Raw genomic sequence first — 22,945 nt, forward strand, 5'->3', positions numbered from 1 at the left:
AATTAGGTACCTCGGCTTATATTCGGGTCGACTTATACTCGAGTATATACGGTAATAAGAGTTAACAATTTAATTATCTCTGGAAAAGACATACACCCAGTGGCGGAACTCCCAGAGACAATGGAGTCATTTGCCGCCAGGCGCCAGCCCTGAAGGGGGCACCTGGCTCCATTGTCCTCCGGCCGTTCCGGACACTGCATGGAGAAGAAGCGCCGCTGATCGGCACTCCACCTCCAGTGGCGTAACTACGGGCGGTGCAGGGGGTGCAGCCGCACCCCCTGCACCCTCCATTTGACGTCACTCATACTTCCGAGGAGCGGGCGCCGGGGCGGACGGCAGCAGCACTGGAGCGGGGAATAAGGTAAGTAATTTGTTTTTATTCTTTGTGTGTGTGCGAACGCGGGGTGCTCACTACTGGGGGCCTACAGAGGGCATTACGGTTGTCACTACAGGGGGCTTACTACTGGGGTCACTACAGGGGGCTTACTACTGGGGTCACTACAGGGGGCATTACTGGGGGCATTACTGGGGTCTTATTACAGGGGGCTTACTACTGAGGGCATTACAGGGGGCTTACTACTGGGGTCACTACAGGGGGCTTACTACTGGGGACACTGCAGGTGCCTTACTACTGAGGGCACTATTGGGAGCACTACAACTGGGAGCACTACAGGGGCCCTTACTACTGGGGGCACTTCAAGGGGCATTACTACTGGAGGCACTACAAGGGCATTACAACTGGGGGCACTACAGGGGCCCTTACTACCGGGGGCACTGCATAGGGGGACAACTACTGGAGGTACTGCTTAGGGGGACCATTACTGGGGGGCACTGCACAGGGGGACCTCTACAGAGGGCACTGCACAGGGGGACCACTACTGGGGGAACTGCACAGGGGGGCTGCGGCAGCTGGGGCTGGCATAGGTGCTGGGTGGTGGTTCATTTTAATTTGGGGGGGGCACCAACATTTATCTTGCCTCCGGGCACCTGGGATGAAGTTACGCCACTGCATGCACCAATCAGTCATCATGTTTGAGCAGACTCAATAAAGGGGGATTCAATTAGCCGTAGTAATTTTACAGCAGGCTAGGTGATACCCCGGGTCTAGTCAATTAGCCCTGAAGTGCAGCACCTATCCCCGATAACTAGGTTTTTAACAGGTGCCACGACCCTGTTAACGCACAAATCCGTGAACTCTTCACTGATCATGTGTGTTAACACCCATTAACACATCATTTTAACGGGCGTTAACAAAGGTATTGGGGGGAACCTAATTAAATAGCGATAAAGCCCGAGACTACCTTCCTTTTTTCACCCATGAAAACTTATCGGGTGTTTTGAATTCCCCCCTTAGTGGTTTCATTTTACACTCCAGATTTTTATAATTTTTTTATTTATTTATTTTAACTCCCATCTATGGGCTCAATCCAATTAGGTGCAAATCTTTCATGAACCGCATATATTGCATGAATGTGCACACATGAGATATGCAAGATCCAATTAGAAATGCCAAATTGTGGTACTAGTTGCGCGGGTGTGCAGCTTTTCTACAAAATGTGACCTGAGAAAAGTACATGAAAAAGTGAGAAAACCATCCTGGACACCAACAAAGTAACAACTGAGATAGCAGGACCATATAGAGGGCTGTTAGTGGCCATAAGGAAAGTATTGGAGGTTTTTAAAAGTTGTCAAATTACTGATTTTTGCACTTTTATTAATGGTTGAAAAATGATAGCAAGCTTGTGTTTTCCAGCAAATGAAAGGCTCTCCAGTATTTTGGGGTACAGCAAAATGTCTGTATAGCTGCTGTTCAGTGTTTTCATAGAAGTTTGTAAAGATTCGGATAAAAACATTTTTACCTTGCAGCTGCAAGTTCTAAAATTCCTCTCCCATCAATACAACACCTCCACCTACCTGTCCCACGTCATTTACACCCACACATACCTATCCACATTATTTACACATCCTCGTACCTGTCGAACATCATTTACACCTCCAAATGTAATTCATTTTGAAACAACATAACTGTGCATATTGGGGCTGATTGAGAGGTGGACGCACTGCTGATGGTGTATGCAGTGGAGCAATTCGTTTTTCTATTGCTGCTGCTCATGTGTCCGTACAGACCAGTTTTGATTTCAGACGCACACATGGAGAAGGATGTTCAATATGTAGTGAGCGTTCCTCGGTGGCAACAGGGAGGTGGCTTAGCTCATGCACAGAGATGGTCCGTCGTATGGGTGTGTTATGGGAGTGTCACAGGCATGTCCATGAAAGTGGTTGCGTACACAAACGTTCAACTGCTCACCTAGGATGCCATACATGGATGGAGAAACCTCACTTGCCATAGGGCTGGTGCACCAATCAGTATTGCAGTGTGTACGGACGCTGACATTGGGTGTCACACATTTGGACACACGGATGTACACCAGGGAAGGACATTGTAGCCGTTTCTGCATCCACCTCTGAATCAGCCCCATTGTGAGTTACTTGGCTTTTATACATTAATTATAAATGACAAAACAATACAAACTTGGTTGGGAAGAATAATCTGCAAGGAAATATCTTGTAAAATGTTCTTTCCTTCTATGGTACTGATAAGTAACACTGCAGCTTCTTACCTTGTACACCCCTGCTAATATGTAGGTGCTATAAAAATAAGAAGCAGCTGCTGTCACAATATATGTGATTAGTAGTAGGTAATTCCAAGAAAATCACCAATCATATACAACTGTAAGGGCAATTACATGCTGCAGTTCCATAGGGTTACATGTGAAATTAAAAACCCCTTCTAGTCTGTGTCCTTTCCCCTTTTGAGGTCATTTGTGTTATGGCGCTTCTCTGTATTTTTTTAACCAGCTTGCTCCATTTCATTGCAATTCTATCTTTAGGAGTTACCCCATTATTATGCTGTATTTATTACCCTTTTATCCAAATACCCAATTCATTGCAATGGTTTTGTACTCCACATTGAAATGGACTTTGAACTTGAATGGTGCTTCACAGTATTAATTTCTTTCCCCACATAAACAGGTCAATTCAAACCCCTGTGAATGATGCAAGGTGAGAGTGCCACAGCGTTAAAATGCTGGCAACGGTACCGTATCTCGAATCCTTTGTGGCCCGCTCTCAGGGCCTGATTCAGAGCCGCCCGTAAGCGGCTGCTCGTTCGCTCCGAGCGATGTTCGCACATCTGCGCATGCGTATGGGTCATAATGCAAATGCGCCAACCAGTCATTGCGGTCGGAAATCGAGCGCTCGCTAAATAGCGAGTGCCTGCTAATTTGAGTGACAGGATGAGGCGTTTGTGGGTGGTAACAGGGGAAGGTGCTTGAAAACGGGGAGTGGTGATCCGAACCCAGGCGTGCCAAACGGTCAAAACGGGCGTTTTAAGGGTGTGCATAATTAACAAAGCAGCGTCATCGACCACGTCACTTGGTTGTTTCTTGGCCTGAACTGTTCGCATGATTGCGGTAGGAAAATCCTACCACAAGCACTGCGAGCAGTTCAGATGCCTTTCGATGTACTCGATTAATCAAATAAATAGTGGAGATGACGTATGATGCGAGCGGCCAGGGGGCGTCTTTACAAAATAGCGAGCGCATGTTTCGTTCGCGTGCTCAGACATAGAGGCGTCAACAGACCGCAAAGAGCGAGCGCTCAATTTAAATAGCCGGCCCCTTTTTCTGAACGAGCGAGCGCAAATAGCGTCCGGCTCTGAATCAGGCCCTCAGTCCGATTTCGCCCATTTTTGCAATTTTGAGCAAGTTCAGGTTGCCACGCTAACTCACCCGTGTAAGCATGGATAATTGGATTGACCCCTATGAGCCCTTGAATATTTGTGTGTGATGACAACATGGATTCCCTAGGTCCCAATCGATAAAGGATAAACCACTTCTCAGAAAAATGATAATCCTATTGTTGCATTGAATTGAATAGGCATTGCTCTTCCCTTGCCACATGGGAGCGATTACGCTCTGAAAACATTGTGTTCAGAGCTGAATCGCTCCCATGTAAAGGGAAGACCGTTCCCCAGTCACTTCAGCATGTCAGCATATAGCACTTTGATTGTTCGATTGCTATAAATGCTTGTGCTTTTGAAACTGGAATAGAACATGTCTGACATCGTCATTGGAAGGGATGGGAGATATGCTGATTTTGGAGAGATACTCAAACACATACAGATGTGTCCGCATACACCTAGCCTCAATACGCCATGCCTCTTTTTCGCAACACAGATGCAGTGAAACACCACTCAATCTGTACCAGTCATGCTAACCTGCGACTTTAACTGCACAGAAATTAGTTTTAAATCTGTACAAAGATGCAGATGAAGTACAATGGAAGTATCGCATATTAAATGAATCAGTGCAGTCTCGTTAAGCAGCTTTCTTGCATTGCACTGGGACTAAGACTCACATTCCAGTGTAAAAACTCACTGTTCAAACCAAGTGGCACAGGACTCTGCGTGTCGAGAAGGGCTGTTCGGCGTGGCTGCAGCAATAGTCTTTGAGGACATGTCTGCACCATACTTTAGAAAACTTGGGAGCCTTGACAATACATCTGTAGACTTAAAAAGAAAGTACTACTGCAACTTTATTTTATACTTCTATTTTTTTTTTCTAGTTTTACTTACTATGTTAACAATTTTTAATTTTCCTTCTGCACTGGTCAGATTAAAGACCAAAGAGCAATAATAGCGAAGATAATTGCTGACTTTTATTTCCTAGTGTTACTGTGAAATATTATGGAAAAGCTTCTCATGCCGCTGCATACCCATGGGAAGGAGTTAATGCATTAGATGCTGCTATTCTTGCATACAACAATCTTTCTGTCTTAAGGCAGCAAATGAAACCTTCCTGGAGAGTTCATGGTGAGAACTGTACTTAATAACTATGTTTTTCTTTGTGTCATTCTGAAGAAAATGGTTATTTGTAGTTTGAACATATATAACTTTAATTTACTTTGTTAGAACTATGTTACTATTGTATGTATCACTATTGTGCTGTAAGCAATTTCTGCATTACAATATATCTAAACCTTACTGTGAGAACCTTCATTTAAGGAGCCCTGCTAAGAAACGATCGCTATCTTCAGCTGCATTGGCATACAAGCATGGCTGCCTGCATCATCTTCTCATCCATAGACCAGGGGGGTAGATGGGGACTGAGAACAGCAGGTTTGTGGTCTCATTCTACGCCCTCCACTCTTGTATAAATAATGAAAGAGGGATGGGCAATTGAACTGGGCATCCGTCTTCGTATGGCCCTACAGATGGAGGAAGTCTGCCTTTTTGGTAGAAAACTTTTATTCTTGGTAGTGGTTGGAACAGAGTGATGGCTCAGAATCTGTATAACAAATATTATGTCTGCATATATGCTGTTGCTGTACACATACAGAAATTTTCAGTTGAGGTTAAAAAGAATCGCACGATCTTAATAATTACCGGAGGTAATGCTGCACTTTTAATTAGTATGGATATGGATTACAATCCACACCTTGCTATTCTTGTATCCAGGAACTCCATTATTGAACCGTAACAAGTTGTACGTTGTGTGTCCATTCTGTTTCTGTCATATTTGATAATTGGTTTTATTTCCCGCACATGGAAGTGCTTAATCCAATAAGATGATTTAAATATTTATGACTGATGAAAAAATGTAACTGTGCTTTCTCTCTTCTAGGAGTTATAAAAAATGGTGGTGTGAAACCTAACATCATTCCATCATACTCTGAATTAGAATTTTATTTGCGAGCACCATCATGCAAAGAACTTGCCAATTTACAGGAAAAGGCAAGTGCCTGCTTTAATGCTGCTGCAGCGGCTACAGGATGCACAGTAAGTCTGAGATCCCGTGATCTATTAGAAATTATTATTATTATTATTATTCAGATGCCGTCACTTTTACTAAAGTATCAACACCTGGAAAGGCCTGTTGATCTAGTTTTTCTGAGAATTGGCACAAAAGAAATCTGCTCTACATGACTGGATCACTAAACCCTAAAATGATTATCTTTAGATATGAACCACAACAATAAAACATTGTTCAGTGTTCTTCTGACATTCCACCGCAGCTCTGGTAAATAGTAAGGAACAACCTCCCCACTTCATTACAGACACTTAATAATAATAATAATAATATTATTATTATTCATTACCGTCCCCACTCTCCTTTGTTTAATTATCCACTTTACAGTACATATCTTTCACCAACAGTAACCTGTAGCTACTAAGGGGCCTATTCATTAAGTTTCCGCATGCTTTGACAAATGGGTGTATTCATCATTGCAGTCCCGATATGGATTCTGCTCATTGAGCTTCTGAAAAGATGGCCTTAGCTCCCACAAGCCCACATGTTTCTATTGGAAGGATGCCCAGAGTGTGAAGAGGAATCCATTTGGATCCCTCCGCCTCCTTCCTGTGTGCAAGCGTGACCTAAGTTCACGTATGTGCGCCTACACAACCTATCAGTGCAACCTATCACCATTACTAATTCGTGGTGAAAGTGAGTTTTATAGAGTTACTGGGACAACTGTCCCAGCACCGGAGAAATTCTAAACTTATGGTGCATTCATTGGCCTCTGAAAAACATCTTTTCCATGGGGCCACCATACATTTATAATAAGCCTTTAAGACTACGTTATTTTATTATAGTATTACAACTATATTTCTGCAAGTTCTAGATTACTTTGATTTATATGGTAATGTTTCCTTTTCAGGTAGAGTTGTGCCATACTAGTAATGATTATTATAATGTGCTTCCAAACAGTACTCTTGCAAAAGCATATACAGAGAATGGCAAAAAACTGGGAATGCAGTTTACGACTGATGAATTGGTTTTAAATGCTCTTTCAGGTAATTGTGTATGTGTGTAGCATTTTTCAATCTATATTGTTAAAAATAGTTAAGTGAATTCTTGTCAAATTAGACTTCTTTGATTTTACATCAATTAAAATTGCTGCAAATTTGGGCATGTATTTGTCAACCATTTCTACTTGTTAAAGCACTGACTTTTAGCGATTTCTGTCAGTTTCAATGTGCCCATTAATGTCGCTGTTTTCCAGCATGTGCATTACATATAATATCTCATTGAGATGAATGGGAAAAGCTCAACTTATGGAGCCTTTGGAATACTTTGATATTGTACACCCTCCTGAACTTGTGAGGTATATTGTGAATGAATCCTGCATTTGTTTTTCAATTTCCATGTGCCTGGAGTCCCAAACACGGTTAATGATCTTCTTTTTATCCCGATAATATAGATTCCAAAGTCTTTAATTTAATGGTTACATTTTTTTTTGTTATGCTGCATATTGAAAACTCCAACTGCAATTAAGCTTTCAGCATTGAGCATAAACAAGCTGATAACAAATGAATTAGCCACCTAAAGACCTCAGAAGCTCTTTTGATGTACTGTAGGTATAAAAATTAAATAAATGCTGCTGCTTGCCAGGTCATTGACATTGAAACACAAAGGGCTAGATTTACGAGGCAGCCGCTTTCCTGTGGGTTTCGGATGAAAATTTAAAGTGGCACTCATGTTAAGTGTAAAGCCCAAATATAAAATCAAAATAAAATAAAAAATATGTACTTTTGGTCAGAGGTTTTAGAACACCCTAATTTTTCCAGTTTTTATTGAAAATTACATTGAGACACTGAACAATGTACTCTGACATTAATGCACAGAATAAATAAATAAAAAATTGAGAAACCCCCCAAAAAATCCATGATTACTTATTTATGTCATTTTTGACTCCTTAAAGTAGCCACCTTTCACAGTTCTAACTGCCAAACATAAGAATTTACTACAAATGTGTTGCACTTTTTGCTTAAGTTGGCTTTGCTTTCAACCTTCTGTTAAGTTCAATTCCAAACTACCTTAATGGTAATGATAATTTGAAGCTTAGTATCTTGTTGTGTTCCTCAATGGTGGTTCTGACATAGCCTGTTGGCATTCTTAGGGTCATTATCCTGCTGTTGGAAGAACTCTTGATCAACTACTTGTAGACCAGAGGGTATTGCATGATGCTGCAAAATGCTGCAGTATTCTTGTTGGTCTAGTCATTCTGTGCAAATTGCCAAGTCGGGATCCAGCAAAAGAGCCCCAGATCATCAAGCTTCTTACTCCATGTTTAACAATCGGTGTAACAACCTTTTTCCTAGTCAACTGTGTACAAAAACCCTGCGTGATGAACTAAAGGTTTCACATTTTGATTCATCTGTACATAAGTCCTTCCAGTCTTCAATAGTCCAATGGCAATGCTTCATGGGCCAGGGATGCCTCTCTTTGTTATTTTGCCATCTTGGGTCCAGGTGCCGGCATCGATAAGTGCATACACACTTGTCGATGCTGGCAATGAGGGCAGGGAGGGAGCGAGGCCTTACTGCATTCGGAAGCATGGCATCGCTAACGATCTCTCCAGATTGAGCTGCATATTCAGACGACTGGGGATACCGTTAACACCCCACGGGAGCGCACATCGTCCATTGTTTACTGCATACACACAGAACGATATATCTATATATTTCAATGTTATCGTTCACAATTATCGTCCAGTGTGTATGCTCCTTTACTCCAACTTGACCTGTCAAACCTACAACTTGAAGTCTTCTCTTCACAGTTGAAACTATCACTTACTTCGACCAGTGTTAAGCTGTGCTTTAAGCTGTCTTTTGAGATGCCCATTGAGCAAGATGTTGACTCTTAAAAACTTGGCTTCTGATTCTGTTGTGGCTTTGGGTCTGTCAAACCTCTTGCGGTCAGTTTTCAACAGTTTCAAAGTACCTTTTCATGAAGTAGGAAACAGTACTGACTGACAACTTGGCTCTTTCAAATTTATCTTAAAGGTAAGACCTACACTTTTGTTGAATTTCACAATCAAAGCAATTATTACTGACCCATTTCTCCATTATTCGAGATGTTTTCAACCGGAAAAGTATTGATGACTTCTTTCAGGCATTGGAAGTGTAAAACGTTCTCCGTGGCATGCTTCTCAAACATTACAAAGAAATTTTTCAAAACAGAGACTCTACTAAGTCAGTAAATATCCAAATGGAATAGCATGTCACCATATTCAGCATTAACCGTAGAGAGAAAATTTTGACATGATCTATGGTAGACTGCTGTGGGACCTTATCAAGTGAATTGTTATTACTACTGTACTCCTCACCTCTCCCATATTAATCACCTTTGCACACAGAACTTCATGATGAATGGCACAGTGCAGTATAACTGCACAACCAAAATAATCCACTGTACATATTTTTTGCAAATTGAAGTTGCCAACCAATTTTCCTCGTCAAACATCGCTGGGGCACCATCTGTTGTTACACAGCACAGCATTTCCCAGGGCAAATTTAACTTCTGAAGAGGAACAGACACCGCTTCAAACATTTCCGACCCCCACTTTGTCCCACAAATGCTTTGAAGATCAAGGAGCTCTTTATAAACACACAAATCCTCTTCTCCATGTCAAACAATAAGAAGTTGTGCTGTATCGCTGTTGTCTGTGCTCTTCTTACATGCAATTGAATAAAAATCAAAATGACGTGCTATACAGTATCTGCTATCTACTCTAAGTCCAATGTGTTTGTAGACAAAGCGTCAATCCTCTGGGCTGCATTAAAAGTAGAAACACAATTTACAGCTGTTAAAATGGTGATATATTCGGCATAAACAACAGCTATGTTCATATAGCAGACGTTTTCAACCTTTTCTAAATCGGGGCTTGCTGAACAAGATGCTAAAACTCATGCCACTCATCTGTGCCCCAAATTTATATGACACACAGTAATGCCACTGACTGGTGATGCCACCCATTTGATATGACTTGCTTATCCTCTGAGCCCCCCTTATGTCCTTATATGTGTCACAAGCCGCTCATGCGAATGCCGGGGGACCATTCACTGAACTCCTCCATTCAACTGTCCATAATCCCTGCTCTGTTCTGGATTGGTTCCTGCGGCTATCTCCTTCTGGTGTGAACGCTGCTCCGATGCCAGTGATAGCATTTCACATGTTTCCGGTTTTGGTGTTGTCTCCTGCTATCCAGTCAAGTACCCAGTTCTCCTGTCTGCTATTGTTGCCTGCCGCTTGTGTCATCTAGGCGGCACGGTCCGCATATCTGCTACTAGCCGTTTGTGTCATCTTGGCAGCTGGTCCGCATATCCACGCTCTGACGTTTGTGTCATCCAGACGACACAGACAGCACTTCAGCGTCCAGTTATTTGTGTCAACCCGGTGGCACAGGCCGCAATCCAGCGTCCAAAGTACGTAACCCAGCGTACCACTGCTTGTGTCAACCTGGCAGCACAGGCCGCAATCCAGCGTCCAAAGTACGCAATCCTGCGTACCACCGTCTGTGTCAACCTGGCGGCACAGGTCCTTCTTCAGACCACTGCAGCCAAGGCTACTACACGGCCCAGAGGCCGCATCTTGTTCTACGGCCCACAGCCTGGCAAGGCTGCTACACTGCCCGAAGGCAGCATCTTGTTCTACGGCCCACAGCCTGCCAAGGCTGCTACACGGCCCGTAGGCCACATCCTGCAAAGGCTGCTACATGGCCCAAAGGCCACATCTTGTTCTACGGCCCACAGGCCACAACAAGCCAAGGCTTACCAGCCCTCAAGGCTACTGCACAGCCCAAAGGCCGCATCTTATCTCATTACCCTCGGGCCCCGACTAGTCAAAGACTTACCAGCCCTCTAGACTGCTCCACGGCCGCAGCTAACCAAGTATTCCAGCCCTCAAGGCTTTTGCAGGACTATACCCACAAAAGATAATACCCGCATCTTAACAATAGGCCAGGTCAGGGCCGCCCTCATACAAGTCCAAAGCCCCTCTTATACCGCTACCCGCCCCCTCCCCCTCAGCCCCATGTTACTTGCCTCTCCTGGTCTGTGTCCAAGTCCTGTCTCTGGAGCCGGTCTGCTGCCGCTAAGTCTGCACGCCACTTCACTCTGCACTTCGTCATGTGCAGCTGTAGAGTGGGTAGGCCAAGCAGTGACTTCTCTGCTTCCTTTCAAAGCTAAACTATCAGAATGCAGTGCCAATCTATACTGATTTTAAATATTTTTTTTTCTCTTATTTGTGGTATATGTTGACTCTATTTTGGCTCTAAGTATATATCTTTAAGGATTTATAGGTGGATGTAAGAACAGTCCTTGTACTGCCTATTTCCCTTCGGGGACGCAGGGATTTAGCATTGCCAATTAGCAGCTACCAATCTGCTCATTTACTAAACCTGTTTTTTAATCTGCACTCTCATTTACCATCTTGGCAGAGACAAAATGTTTACATAGTAGTGTGGGCATTACAGCACTCTCACTACCAGTTGACACCCTGTTAATGCATAGTAGAAACCTAGCACACACTTTATGTACATTTTTCCACCTGCACATTGCTTTCCTATACACAAATTTTATTGACCATCTGTATTATTTTGTACGTTTATTTAATGTTATATGCTCATTGATTTATAAGAATGAATATGATGAGATGTGTACATTTCACAGAATTGATGAACCTTTCATTATATTAGGTGGTTTGTGAGAATCTGTTGCTTCAGCAGTATCCGTATTTGCTTTTGAAAGGATTATTGAACTATGCTAAGTTACCAAAGGGGATGGTATCCAATATACAATTGCTGGGAACACCAATATATTTTTTCTTTGCTCTATACTGGCTAATCTTACCCTGTGTGACTTATTCACATATTACGACATATATATCTATATTATATATAATCTTTTATATGATTCTTAACTTTTAATATCCGATAAACAAAAAAATTAAGTTTTATTATAATTACAAGAGTTCCCCTAAAAAGAAAAAAAAAAATTTTTTTTGTTTCTTTTGACCATAAATCAGGCAATTGGGGGCATGAGACAGGAATGCAGCTCTGGCCTGTTGGAGCTTCTGGGGGCACTCTGTAACAAATATCAACTATGAGGTTTCTAGGGATGGGTACAAGATCGCGGCAGTCGGGATGCTGGCGGTCAGAATACCGACAGGATTAGGTAAGTATCCTTACCCTCACCCACCTTTCCCGTAGTCTAACCCTAGCCCTTCCCCCTAGTGCCTAACCCTCATACTTACCATCGGGATGTCATTGGTCATGATTCAAAGCCGGGATTCTGACTGTTATTGGGATTCCGGCGCCGGTATTCTGTCCGCCAAGATGCCGACTACATTTCAGCTACTATATGGTGTACAATGATGTTTGTATATTGTGCACGGCACTAACTAATTTTGCAATCTTCTTTCCATCCTTTGAACGTGTTTTACCATCTTTTTGTTTTTAGGCTCTACAGATTTTGGAAATGTTACCTTTGTGGTTCCTGGAATCCATCCTTATTTTTATATTGGTTCTGATGCTCTTAATCACACTGAAGAATACACTAAATCTGCAGGTAAGCACAGAAATGGAGAAATCCATGTAGTAGAGAAGAACTGTTTTATGCAAAAACCTGAACTTTGGTAATAAATTTGATTTATAATATATTTTAAAATGTTGTGTAATATAGGTTTTCTTCTAATGAATATAGATAAATACATTCAGATAGAACAATTATCCATATATATATATTACAATGAAGAAATACACATTTCAAAACCGTTTACCTGGCTCACATATTTTATATCAAAGCATATTGCAACAGTCCCTGATAGCATTATGAAAGTATGGATCTGTTGGTTCAAAATAGCAAAGTTGTAGCCTAAAATATTCCAAATCACTGAATCTTGTTAATACAAATTATGTGAAATTTAAGTCCTCCGCAAAGAAGCACTGATGTGCAAATAAATTATGTGACAGGATAAATTCCAATGCCCACTGCCGATTATGTGCTATTTTGTTGTTTGTGGTTTATGATAGTCGTGTGTTACCAACGGCTCATAGATTAAGAGGTTTCCGATTGTATATAACTCTCAGCGGGAAGACGTATATAAACCAGACTCTCCCATTTCAGTCAGATTGAGGCAAAACTACATAGAAATAATTGCAGGCTAGTTTCCTGTTTCTGTGGTTTACAGATTGCCTCAATCCGAAATAATAACTGCAAACTGTTTATGATGACTGGTCTAAAAAAGAAAAGTGGAGTTGTTGCCAATATCAACCAATCAGATTCTAGCTTCCAGTCGCCTAGTGTAATCTAGAAAATTGCTTTAATCTGATTGGTTGCTCTGGAAACGCATTCACTTTTACTTAATAGAAGCTTTAGTAAATCTACACAAAAATCTTTGACTTTTTCCTCCACTCAACCACTCAAACTTTTGGTTCCTTCAGAAGGATGAATGTAAATATCAGAAAGTCCAGTGCTTTTAAAGATACTATCACTATAGTAGCATATGATTTAAACTGATTCATGAACAATATACAATTTTTATTTATATATTTTTATATCAAATCATCACAATATTACAAGTGTATTTAAATTGCTCAAATTTTGGACAATTCTAACTAAAATGACCAGGTTTTAGACCCAGTTCTGAAGGATCTACCAGACTTAAGGAATATCGAGTAATTGTTATGAAATACTAGGAGCATCAGATACTCCAAAGACAATTCAAAAACAAGATATGACCCTACGCAGTAGGATTATTTAATATTACATCATTAATATTAATATAACCTTTGTGAAAACTATGTCTTTGTGAAACTGAACAAATTAATATGGAAAGTATATATTGAGGTATTTTAATAAGAAGCATCTTAAAAACAAAATGTTTGGGGGTATTTTCTATTCTTGACAAAGATAATCTCAAGATTATACATACTAACATCTAAGTGGGAAAGGGGGCGTGGCCAGGACGGGCATGGTGTAGGAGGTTAACTCCATAGCTCTCTGGCCCTTATATTCGTAGTCTAACATCCTGAGACTCCCACTCGCGAGTTGAGTGGTATCTGCTGGGTTACTTACCCCTCCATGCCCTGAAGCTATTCTGGAGTCCCTGAGGCTGACTGCTGCTGAGTACTGTGAGCTGTTTGTTCTCTTCTGTCACAACTCCGGTGACGGCCGCCATCTTGGATTTCGATCCTGGCTAAACCGCAGACTCTACAGTGTCTCCTAGTTCCAATCCTGTGTATATGAGGTGGTGGGAGTCACTGATGTGGACTGCTGCAATTCTGCTGGCTTGCTATTGCTATTAGACACTGGATCATATAGAATCAATGTAATTGGCATTGATTAGTTCTGTCTGGTGCTTTGTATCTGCAAGCACCTAGTGTTCCTGTCCTGAGAATCTCTGTGATTACAGATATCTAATTGGCCATACTGCAACAGAAAATTGGAAGAATCACCCAGGGGTTGTCATTTGGATTTCTGGTACAAGGATCCTAATGCCCACTCTGTATGCTTTCCTGAGGTGGATGCTTTTATGATATTAATGCTGATATAAATTTCCTGTGATTTCTTGACTTTCTCAGCCATGCTGATCTTAGCTGCTGGGCTGTGTGGTATTTTTGTGTAGTGGGACATATAAAGCTCCCAGTGGTATATCTATATATACTGCACTGCATATCCTGGTTCATATCTCCTGAAGTCCTGTACTACCGTCTGTATATTTTGGATCATCTCCTCAAAGCTATTACTGATTCTGGAGCAAGGCTGGCAGCTCAAGTGATGAGATTGGAAGAAGATTTTATCTTTTTTATGGTTTGTCCCAAGATGTGGCTCGGTGTCCTGAAATGGAGACTCATGTTCTCATTTTGGAAGGAGGTGACACACATGTTACTGATCGGCCGATCTCCTTTAAGTCTCAAAAAATGGCATATTGAATAAGTGCATATCAGCTGCACTTGATGGCTGCTCTGATGTTTCGTCTCCTTTATTTTCCAATTCTGTAAATCTAAATACACCTGTTCAAATCCGAGTTTTGGACTTATCTTCTTCACTCCCTGTGCATATATTCAAGTTTGAGGAATCTTCAGTTGGGTTCTCTGAATCTACACCAATTCTTGCTAAAATCTGTTCTCCTTTCCTATCTACTTTGTTGAAGATTGGGGACTTGTTATCAGAGACTTTTCGATTCTATATTTATTCACAAGAGGTTGAGACCTGGCCTGATTAATACTTTTAAAATCTATTGTTTGGTTTCACTATTGAAACTTTATATGTCTTTCTCTGCTTGGAGGGAGAGGAAAGGAAATATTTTTCTATTAATGTATAATCAAAGTTGTTGAATTTATATGCCTATATCTGTACATCCTGACTTTTTGTTACTTTTATATTTTGTGTTGGGTTCATGTTTTAATATTTTCTAATGTGTGGGAGTAACCATATATTATTTAGGCTGGAGAGCTAGGCCATGCCTATGGTCATTCGTTTTTTGCGTTGCTTTAAAATGTGGCCTTAATATTTTCTTATTTTTGTTGCTCATTTTTGTTTGATAACATGCATGCAAACAGTGGCGTAATTACCGTGGATACAAGGAGTGTGGCTGCTATGGTGCCCGAGCTGCCGCTTTGGCCCACCACCCAGTCATGCACCCAAGGTGTGTCGGTCCAGTCAGGGCCACTGAGGGGGGCCCTGGTGTCAGCGGTGTTGATTTGGTGCCGGCCCGCCAGCTGATTATCGGTGGCGCACTGGCAGGCAGCCATGGAGAGACGTGCTGCCGTTCGCAAGTCAATCTCAGATCTCAGATCGGCAGCCAATCAGCAGTGGCAGCTCCAGATTGGCTGCTGGTCCGCGAGCTCAAATTGGTTCAGCGCCAGATTCAAATTGTGCCAGCTGTAAGCTGGCGATCCAGCCTCAAATCCACACCTGCTGGCTACTGATGGCACACAGGGGGAGGAGAAAGGCTGCTGAGGGACACGGGGAGGTGAGTTGCTGGAGGGGGGGGCATAATGTGTAAAAGGCACTACTATTGTGGCATAATCTGTAAAAGGGCATTACTGTGTGATATAATGTTTAAGGGGCATTACTGTGTGGCCTTATGTATAAGGGGCACTACTACTGCATGGCATCATGTGTATAAAGGGTACTATATTGTGGCATAACCTCAATTGGCACTGTGTGGGGGCAAATGTATGTTTGTTTGGTTTTTTTACCTCTGGGGGAGGGCCCTTTTTGAGATCTTGCTATGTGGTCCACAAAGTTAAAGTTATGCAAACACAGAGGCTCTGGATTTATTATGAACTTGCATGAGTCATCAAGCTTGCTCAGCCTGAGGTTAAAAGGATACTTTTGTAGCTTTCTCAGGTTTTTGGCAGACTGCCAATTTCTCCAGAACCTGTGTAGTTTAAATGTCCCCATTTTAGGGATTGTGTAACAGTGTGGCCCTGACAGAGTTCAAACCTAGGAAAAAAACTAACCCTGATCAAATTACACCACCATGCCAAATTTGGTGGAGCTAGGTCCAAAACTCTGGCCGTGCATAAAGGACAAACAATCTGACAGATAAACAAGCTTTCTCGCTTATTATATAAATGTAAATACAGATTATTTTCTTTATAACTTTTTTGTTTTTTACTTTTTTTTTTTTTTTTCTTGTATAGGCTCAAAAGATGCTCAGTTTTACACACTTCGGACTGCAAAATCATTGGCAATGACTGCGCTAGATGTTATTTTCAAACCAGATTTACTGGAACGTGTTCGTGAAGACTGGAACACAATTAAACAAATGGAAGAAGATAATAATTCCTGTTCCTCTGACACAGGCCGGGAGTCAAGCAGTGGGGCAGCTTGTGCCTCATGCTGAACAGATTTCCCTTTGGCAGGGACGCAACTAGGGGGGGGGGGGGCTAGAGGTGCACGTGCACCGGGTGCCGGAATGCAGAGGGTGAAAAAGGGCTGCTCACAGTGGCTTGGGGGCTGCAGATTCAGAAAACGTCCATCCAAAAATGGCCGCCGCCAAGGAGGAGAAAGGTGCTAGAGGTCCTTACTGGACCTCTAGTGTCTGTCTCCTCATTGGCAGTGGCCATTTTTGGATGGCCATTTTCAGCAGATTCCATGCAGACTAGCCATCCGCATGGAATCCTAGTTGGACCTCTAGTGTTTGTAGGTCAGCGCAAGTGCCGGGAGAAGATGCTGAAAGCTGAAACTTCTCCCGTGAAACCCCATGGCAACGAGCATGAAACCCACTGGTAACGGGCATAAACCCAATAGCAACAAGCATGAAACCCCCTGGCAATGAGCATAAACCGATAGCAACGAGCATGAAATTGCCTGGCAATGAGCATGAAACCCCTGACAATGAGCAGGTAATTTTAAAGTAATTAGAAGCCATACTGTGGGGCATAAAATGGTGTCGGGCAAATATGTAAGTGGCACTTTGGTAATAGGCATTACAGTGTGTGGCATAATGAGTAATGGGCATTAGTGTGTGTGGAATAATGTAGTCACTATACCAGGGACGTTTGACTAGTGCACTGCCTTATGGAGGAGCAAGGACAAAATCCAGGTACAGGAAGGGAGGAGGCGCAAAATTGCTGCCTTGCATCGGGTGACAGATATCCTAGTTTCGGCCCTGCCTTCAGAAACTATACTGGGTGCTAACACCTATACACCTTTCCATTTATTGAAAGATGTGGTGTGGAACCAGTTTGGTTAAAAACGCACTTCACAAAATAGTGAAGGTGAAATGTGGACTTTGATCATTTGTTTATATACCTTTGTAAGTTACACGCTTTTATGTGCAGAGCTTTCTCTGCCTGTTCTGTTAAAGTGTTAGAGTCATTGCTTCTGGATGTCACCATTGCACTGTGCCTCAATCAAGCAGCTCTATTAAATATTTTCACCACCTTCCAGATACAATTCAGCAAATGTTCCAGATTGTATGAGGTTATGTACTTACTTCCTCTTCTGAATGTCGTGTTGTCCAAGCAGTGGAGTGGGCGATTGTTTCTTGTTAAAAGTTAAGCTATTGGAGAGTAAACTAATGCACAAAGAAACCTTTCCTTTGTGAAAACAGATTGCAGCACGTTGAAGGGAAAATCTACCCTCTTTTGGAGAACCATTTGTGCTTAATATCTCCAGAAGTAGACAGTACAAATTTAGAAACATAGTTTGTGGTGTCCTGAGAGCTACAGTGCCTTGCAAGAGTGACTCTTTCCCCTTGAACATTTACAAATGATCCTTACACACCTTTTTTCCAATTATTAAGGTACATTTATAAGTGTCTTTAGACTTGTGGAGTAAAAATGTTTTTACTTTTTTGTTTTGTGTTTTTATTTTGTAACATGATTAGTGGTTCTGCACCTACTTTTTTTTTTTTTTTTTTTAGTCTTGTGATCCATTCCATAAATGTCACAGCGTGCCGTACAAACCTGTATAAAAGTAGAGCTTCAGTGTTAACACTGAATAAGTTTGGCAGTATTTTTGGCCACTGTGACCTGGCACCTTACGTCTAGGCCGGCCCTGGTCACGGGTTAGCGCTTTCGGTCTCCCACTCACCATCAGTGACCGCCTGTCACTGACTCCGCCCACTGCACCATGGGTGTTTACTGAAGCTGCCACCACCAAACTCTACCATCGGCGTTTAGAACCGTTCTTTTTCTTGTACAATTAGGCTCCTACCGCCAGCGCCTGGAACCGGTCTGCTGCGTATGCGTCGACTGGCTGCGGCCACACCTCCTGTTTGGTGTCGGCTGTTCCTGCCTGATCCCTTGCAATGGACCAGGCTCGTGCTGGGTAGCTGGCAGGGGTCTTGAGCTTCGGAGACACTCAGTTCAACCCAGAACAGTAGGAGAACGGAATAGTGTTTGGCACAATTCTGTTGGTCACAAGGTACAGATGTAGTCAAATTTAAAGGCAAAAGGTGTTTATTTGCTCAAAGTCTTAAAAAAGACTCAACCTTCCGAATGAATGGGTACATTATGCATACAAGAAATCTTATCAAGTCAGCAGTTCTTCTCCACAAAGGATTTTCAGAGATGTACAATTGTTACCAAGCAAGAAGCCTTCTTTTATGCTACTCCAATACACATTACCACAGGAGGTAAGTCCGCCCTGGGTTCCTCTTAGCGAATCAGGCTATCTCACAAAACATAAATAATTATGTCTTACATTTCACAGAAATTAAATCAATTTCCTTGATACCACCCAAAAACATTTGGTTTCCTAAACACAAACTGAGTTATCATATACTGTTTCTGAAAAACACGTCAGGATAATTAACATATCACTAGGAGGTGAGTGTGTCTCATAACCATTTGACTTAAATGTTACAGCCTTCTAAAACAAAACAACTTATACATTATAAGTGCAAAGTCTAAACATTTAAAAAGTACATTTCCACAACTGCGCAAAGCACATTGAATGACATGTTCAAACACATTACCTATACATTCGCAGTACGTTGTACACTGCGCCTAAAGGTCCTTTTAAAAATGGTGCCGCGGCATGAGGGTTAATCTCTTCAGTGCCATGGCAGCCATTTTAATCAAGTGTGGTCGGCCTCCGGCCACAGACTCATACACATATTTTCTGACTAACCTAGTGGCAAAATATAAATGAATGTATTTTTAGGTAAAAAATGAAAACAATTTGTCTAATTTTAACGCAAAATGTACTGTACTATTTTAGAAACACACATGCATAAACAGTTGTTTTTTTTTTTTTGGTTTTTTTTATTAATTTGTCAACACCAAAAAAAAATCACAAAGAAACAAACCGCACTAGTGGAGGCAAAAAAAAAATGGATTTTAAACTCTGTGATTAATTTAAACCATTTCATTTATTAAAATAGACTTTTAATTAGTAAATTTTTTTTTTAAGACTATACTATAACATTGATGCCTAAACTAAATACAATAAATTGCTGATTTAAAATCACATATAATCTCTCTTAAATAACCCAATCTTATATTCGTGAACAATCAATTAAGAGTTGTGCAAATAGTCATATTGCAGTGCGTACATTTTCATCTGAGGAAGCAATTTCCAAACAGTAAGGGGTAAATTTACTAAGATTCGTGTTGATCCGGGATTACTATCTCGGGTGAAAATATCACTTTTTTGCAAAGCGGGCATTTACGATCATTAATGTTGGGTGCTTTGTTCATCTTTTGGGGTTGAAATCGGGTGAGTTAATGCCGCAAATTTTGCAGGTTTTATCAATAGAGATGAATTCAACATCGGCTCAAATCGGAAGTACTTTAAATTTCTGCCTAAATCAGGAATTTACCATTATTCGTTTACAGCCAAATCGGGGAGTCAATAGAAGTTTCAAATGCACCACCTCCTGATCTGCAAGTTGCAATCAAACATGCATAAATCAGTGTGATTTGTGTATGTTTACTAATGATTTGTATGTTTTTAGTGTTAATTTTTCGGAAACAATTGACGTGGGGTCCCCCCCAAATGGCTAACCAGCCCCGGACTGGTCAGCCATTCCTGGCTCCTAAAATTATGGGGAACAAAGCATGTGGGGTTCCACCGTAATTTATGAACCAGCACCAGGCTGCAGGGCCAGTGTTGGTTTTAAATATAGGGGGGAAAAAAATAGTGAAAACCAGCACCGGACCCAAAGTGTAATGCCACAGCCCGGAGACCCTATTACTGGGTCTCCAGGGCCAAAGCATTCTCAACCCCAGCCGGGGAACTCAGGGGAGGTGGGGACCCCTGAAAAAAGGGGTCCCCCTCTCCCGAAACCCCGGCCTTGGCTTGGTCTGAAGCCCAGGGCTTTTCCCTGCACCCCTGGGCTGTGGGTACGGGGGTAATAAAGTGTAAAATAGAAATTAACTTGTATTTTACAGTGGAACTACAGGTGCCAGCATACCTGCCTTTGGCACTTGTGGAACTACAAGCACCAGCAGGCGGCCAGCACCCGTACCCCCACTGTAAAATAAATAGTTTAAAGAAGACACAACACACACTGTGTATAGTACAAGTGTCTTACACACATACACTACCGTTCAAAAGTTTGGGGTCACTTAGAAATTTCCTTATTTTTGAAAAAGAAAAGCACTGTTTTTTTTCAATGAATATAACATTAAATTAATCAGAAATACACTCTATACATTGTTAATGTGGTAAATGACTATACTAGCTGCAAACGTCTTGTTTTTAAAGGAATATCTGCATAGGTGTATAGAGGCCCATTTCCGGCAACCATCACTCCAGTATTGTAAAGGTACATTGTGTTTGCTAAGCGCTTTAGAAGACTAATGCAGAGGTTGCCAAAGTCCGCCATTACAGTCCACGTTTTAGGGATATCCAAGCTTGAGTCCAGATGGTTATATCAAATGGATTGAGGTACTAATTAAGTCACCTGTGCTCGAGCATGGATATCCCTAAAACGTGGACTGTAATGGCGGACTTTTGGAACCTCTGGACTAATGGCTGATTAGAAAACCCTTGTGCAATTATGTTAGCACAGCTGAAAACGGGTTTGCTCATTAGAGAAGCTGTAAAACTGGCCTTCCTTTGAGCTAGTTGAGTATCTGGAGCATCACATTTGTGGGTTCAATTATACTCTCCAAATGGCTAGAAAAAGAGAACTTTCATGTGTAACTCGACTGTCTATTCTTGGTCTTCGAACTGAAGGCTATTCCATGCGAGAAATTGCCAAGAAACGGAACATTTCCTACAACGGTGTGTACTACTCCCTTCAGAGAACAGCACAAACAGTCTCTAACCAGAGTAGAAAGAGAAGTGGGAGGCCCCGGTACACAACTGTGCAAGAAGACAAGTACATTAGAGTCTCTAGTTTGAGAAATAGACTCCTCACAAGTCCTCAACTGGCAGCTTAATTAAATAACCGCAAAACGCCAGTGTCAACGTCTACAGTGAAGAGGCGACTCTGGGATGCTGGCCTTCTAGGGAGAGTGGCAATGAAAAATCCATACCCGAGACTGGCCAATAAAAGGAAAAGATTAATATGGGCAAAAGATCACAGACATTGGACAGAGGAAGATTGGAAAAAAGTGTTATGGACAGACGAATAGAAGTTTGAGGTGTTTGGATCACACAGAAGAACATTTGTGAGACGCAGAACAAGTGAAAAGATGCTGGAAGAGTGCCTGACGCCATCTGTTAAGCATGGTGGAGGTAATGTGATGGTCTGGGGCTGCTTTGGTGCTGATAAAGTGGGAGATTTGTACAAGGTAAAAGGGATTTTGAATAATGAAGGCTATCACTCCATTTTGCAACGCCATGCCATATCCTGTGGACAACGCTTGATTGGAGCCAATTTCCTCCTCAAACAGGACAATGACCCAAAGCACACCTCCAAATTATGCAAGAACTATTTAGGGAAGAAGCAGACAGCTGGTGTTCTTTCTGTAATGGAGTGGCCAGTGCAGTCACCAGATCTCAACCCCATTGAGATGTTGTGGGAGCAGCTTGGCCATATGGTACGCAAGAAGTGCCCATCAAGCCAATCCAACTTGTGGCAGGTGCTTCAGGAAGCGTGGGGTGAAATTTTTTCAGATTACCACAACAAATTAACAGCTAGAGTGCCAAAGGTCTGCAATGCTGTAATTGTTGCAAAAGGAGCATTCTTTGACGAAAGCAAAGTTTGAAGGACAAAATTATAATTTAGAATAAAAATCATTATTTCTAACCTTTCCAATGTCTTGACTATATGTTCTATTCATTTTTGCAACTCATTTGACAAATAAAAGTTAGTTTTCATGTAAAACACAAAATTGTCTGGGTGACCCCAAACTTTTGAACGGTAGTGTACCTCAATCACACATACTTGCCTGTTCCAACCGGTCAGTCCACTTGTCCAATGTAGAAATCCGTGTGGAATGACCTGCAAAAAGATTCTATACTCATATATATCCTGGTGCTGCTCTCCGTAGCATCCAGAGTCTTGGCAAAAAAACAAACCGACTTACCCGAACATGTCTAAGTATATGCTGTTACATATACTTACACCTCGCTAAATGGCAGATGAGCAAAATAATCTGTTATTTCTCACGGGTCGCTAGCAAATCAGTGGCTGATTTACATGTAGTGGCCGCTCATTGGCTGGGACCCACGTGGTCACTAAGGTAG

General features: G+C 41.8%; 1 protein-coding gene across 1 annotated transcript in view; it reads left to right on the forward strand.

The window, feature by feature from the left end:
- The window catches only part of PM20D2 (peptidase M20 domain containing 2), a 29,461-nt gene extending 11,305 nt beyond the window's left edge, over positions 1-18,156 (forward strand). Inside the window, exons 3-7 of the mRNA XM_088472017.1 lie at positions 4,731-4,873; positions 5,685-5,839; positions 6,721-6,856; positions 12,305-12,412; positions 16,498-18,156. Coding sequence (XP_088328143.1) covers positions 4,731-4,873; positions 5,685-5,839; positions 6,721-6,856; positions 12,305-12,412; positions 16,498-16,700 — 745 coding nt within the window. The 3' untranslated portion in view covers positions 16,701-18,156. The remainder of the gene's footprint in view (positions 1-4,730; positions 4,874-5,684; positions 5,840-6,720; positions 6,857-12,304; positions 12,413-16,497) is intronic.
- The last annotated feature ends 4,789 nt before the right edge of the window (positions 18,157-22,945 follow it).

Source organism: Taudactylus pleione, unplaced genomic scaffold, assembly GCF_031769625.1.
Source record: "Taudactylus pleione unplaced genomic scaffold, aTauple2 ptg000015l, whole genome shotgun sequence".
NCBI classification, from domain to species: domain Eukaryota; kingdom Metazoa; phylum Chordata; class Amphibia; order Anura; family Myobatrachidae; genus Taudactylus; species Taudactylus pleione.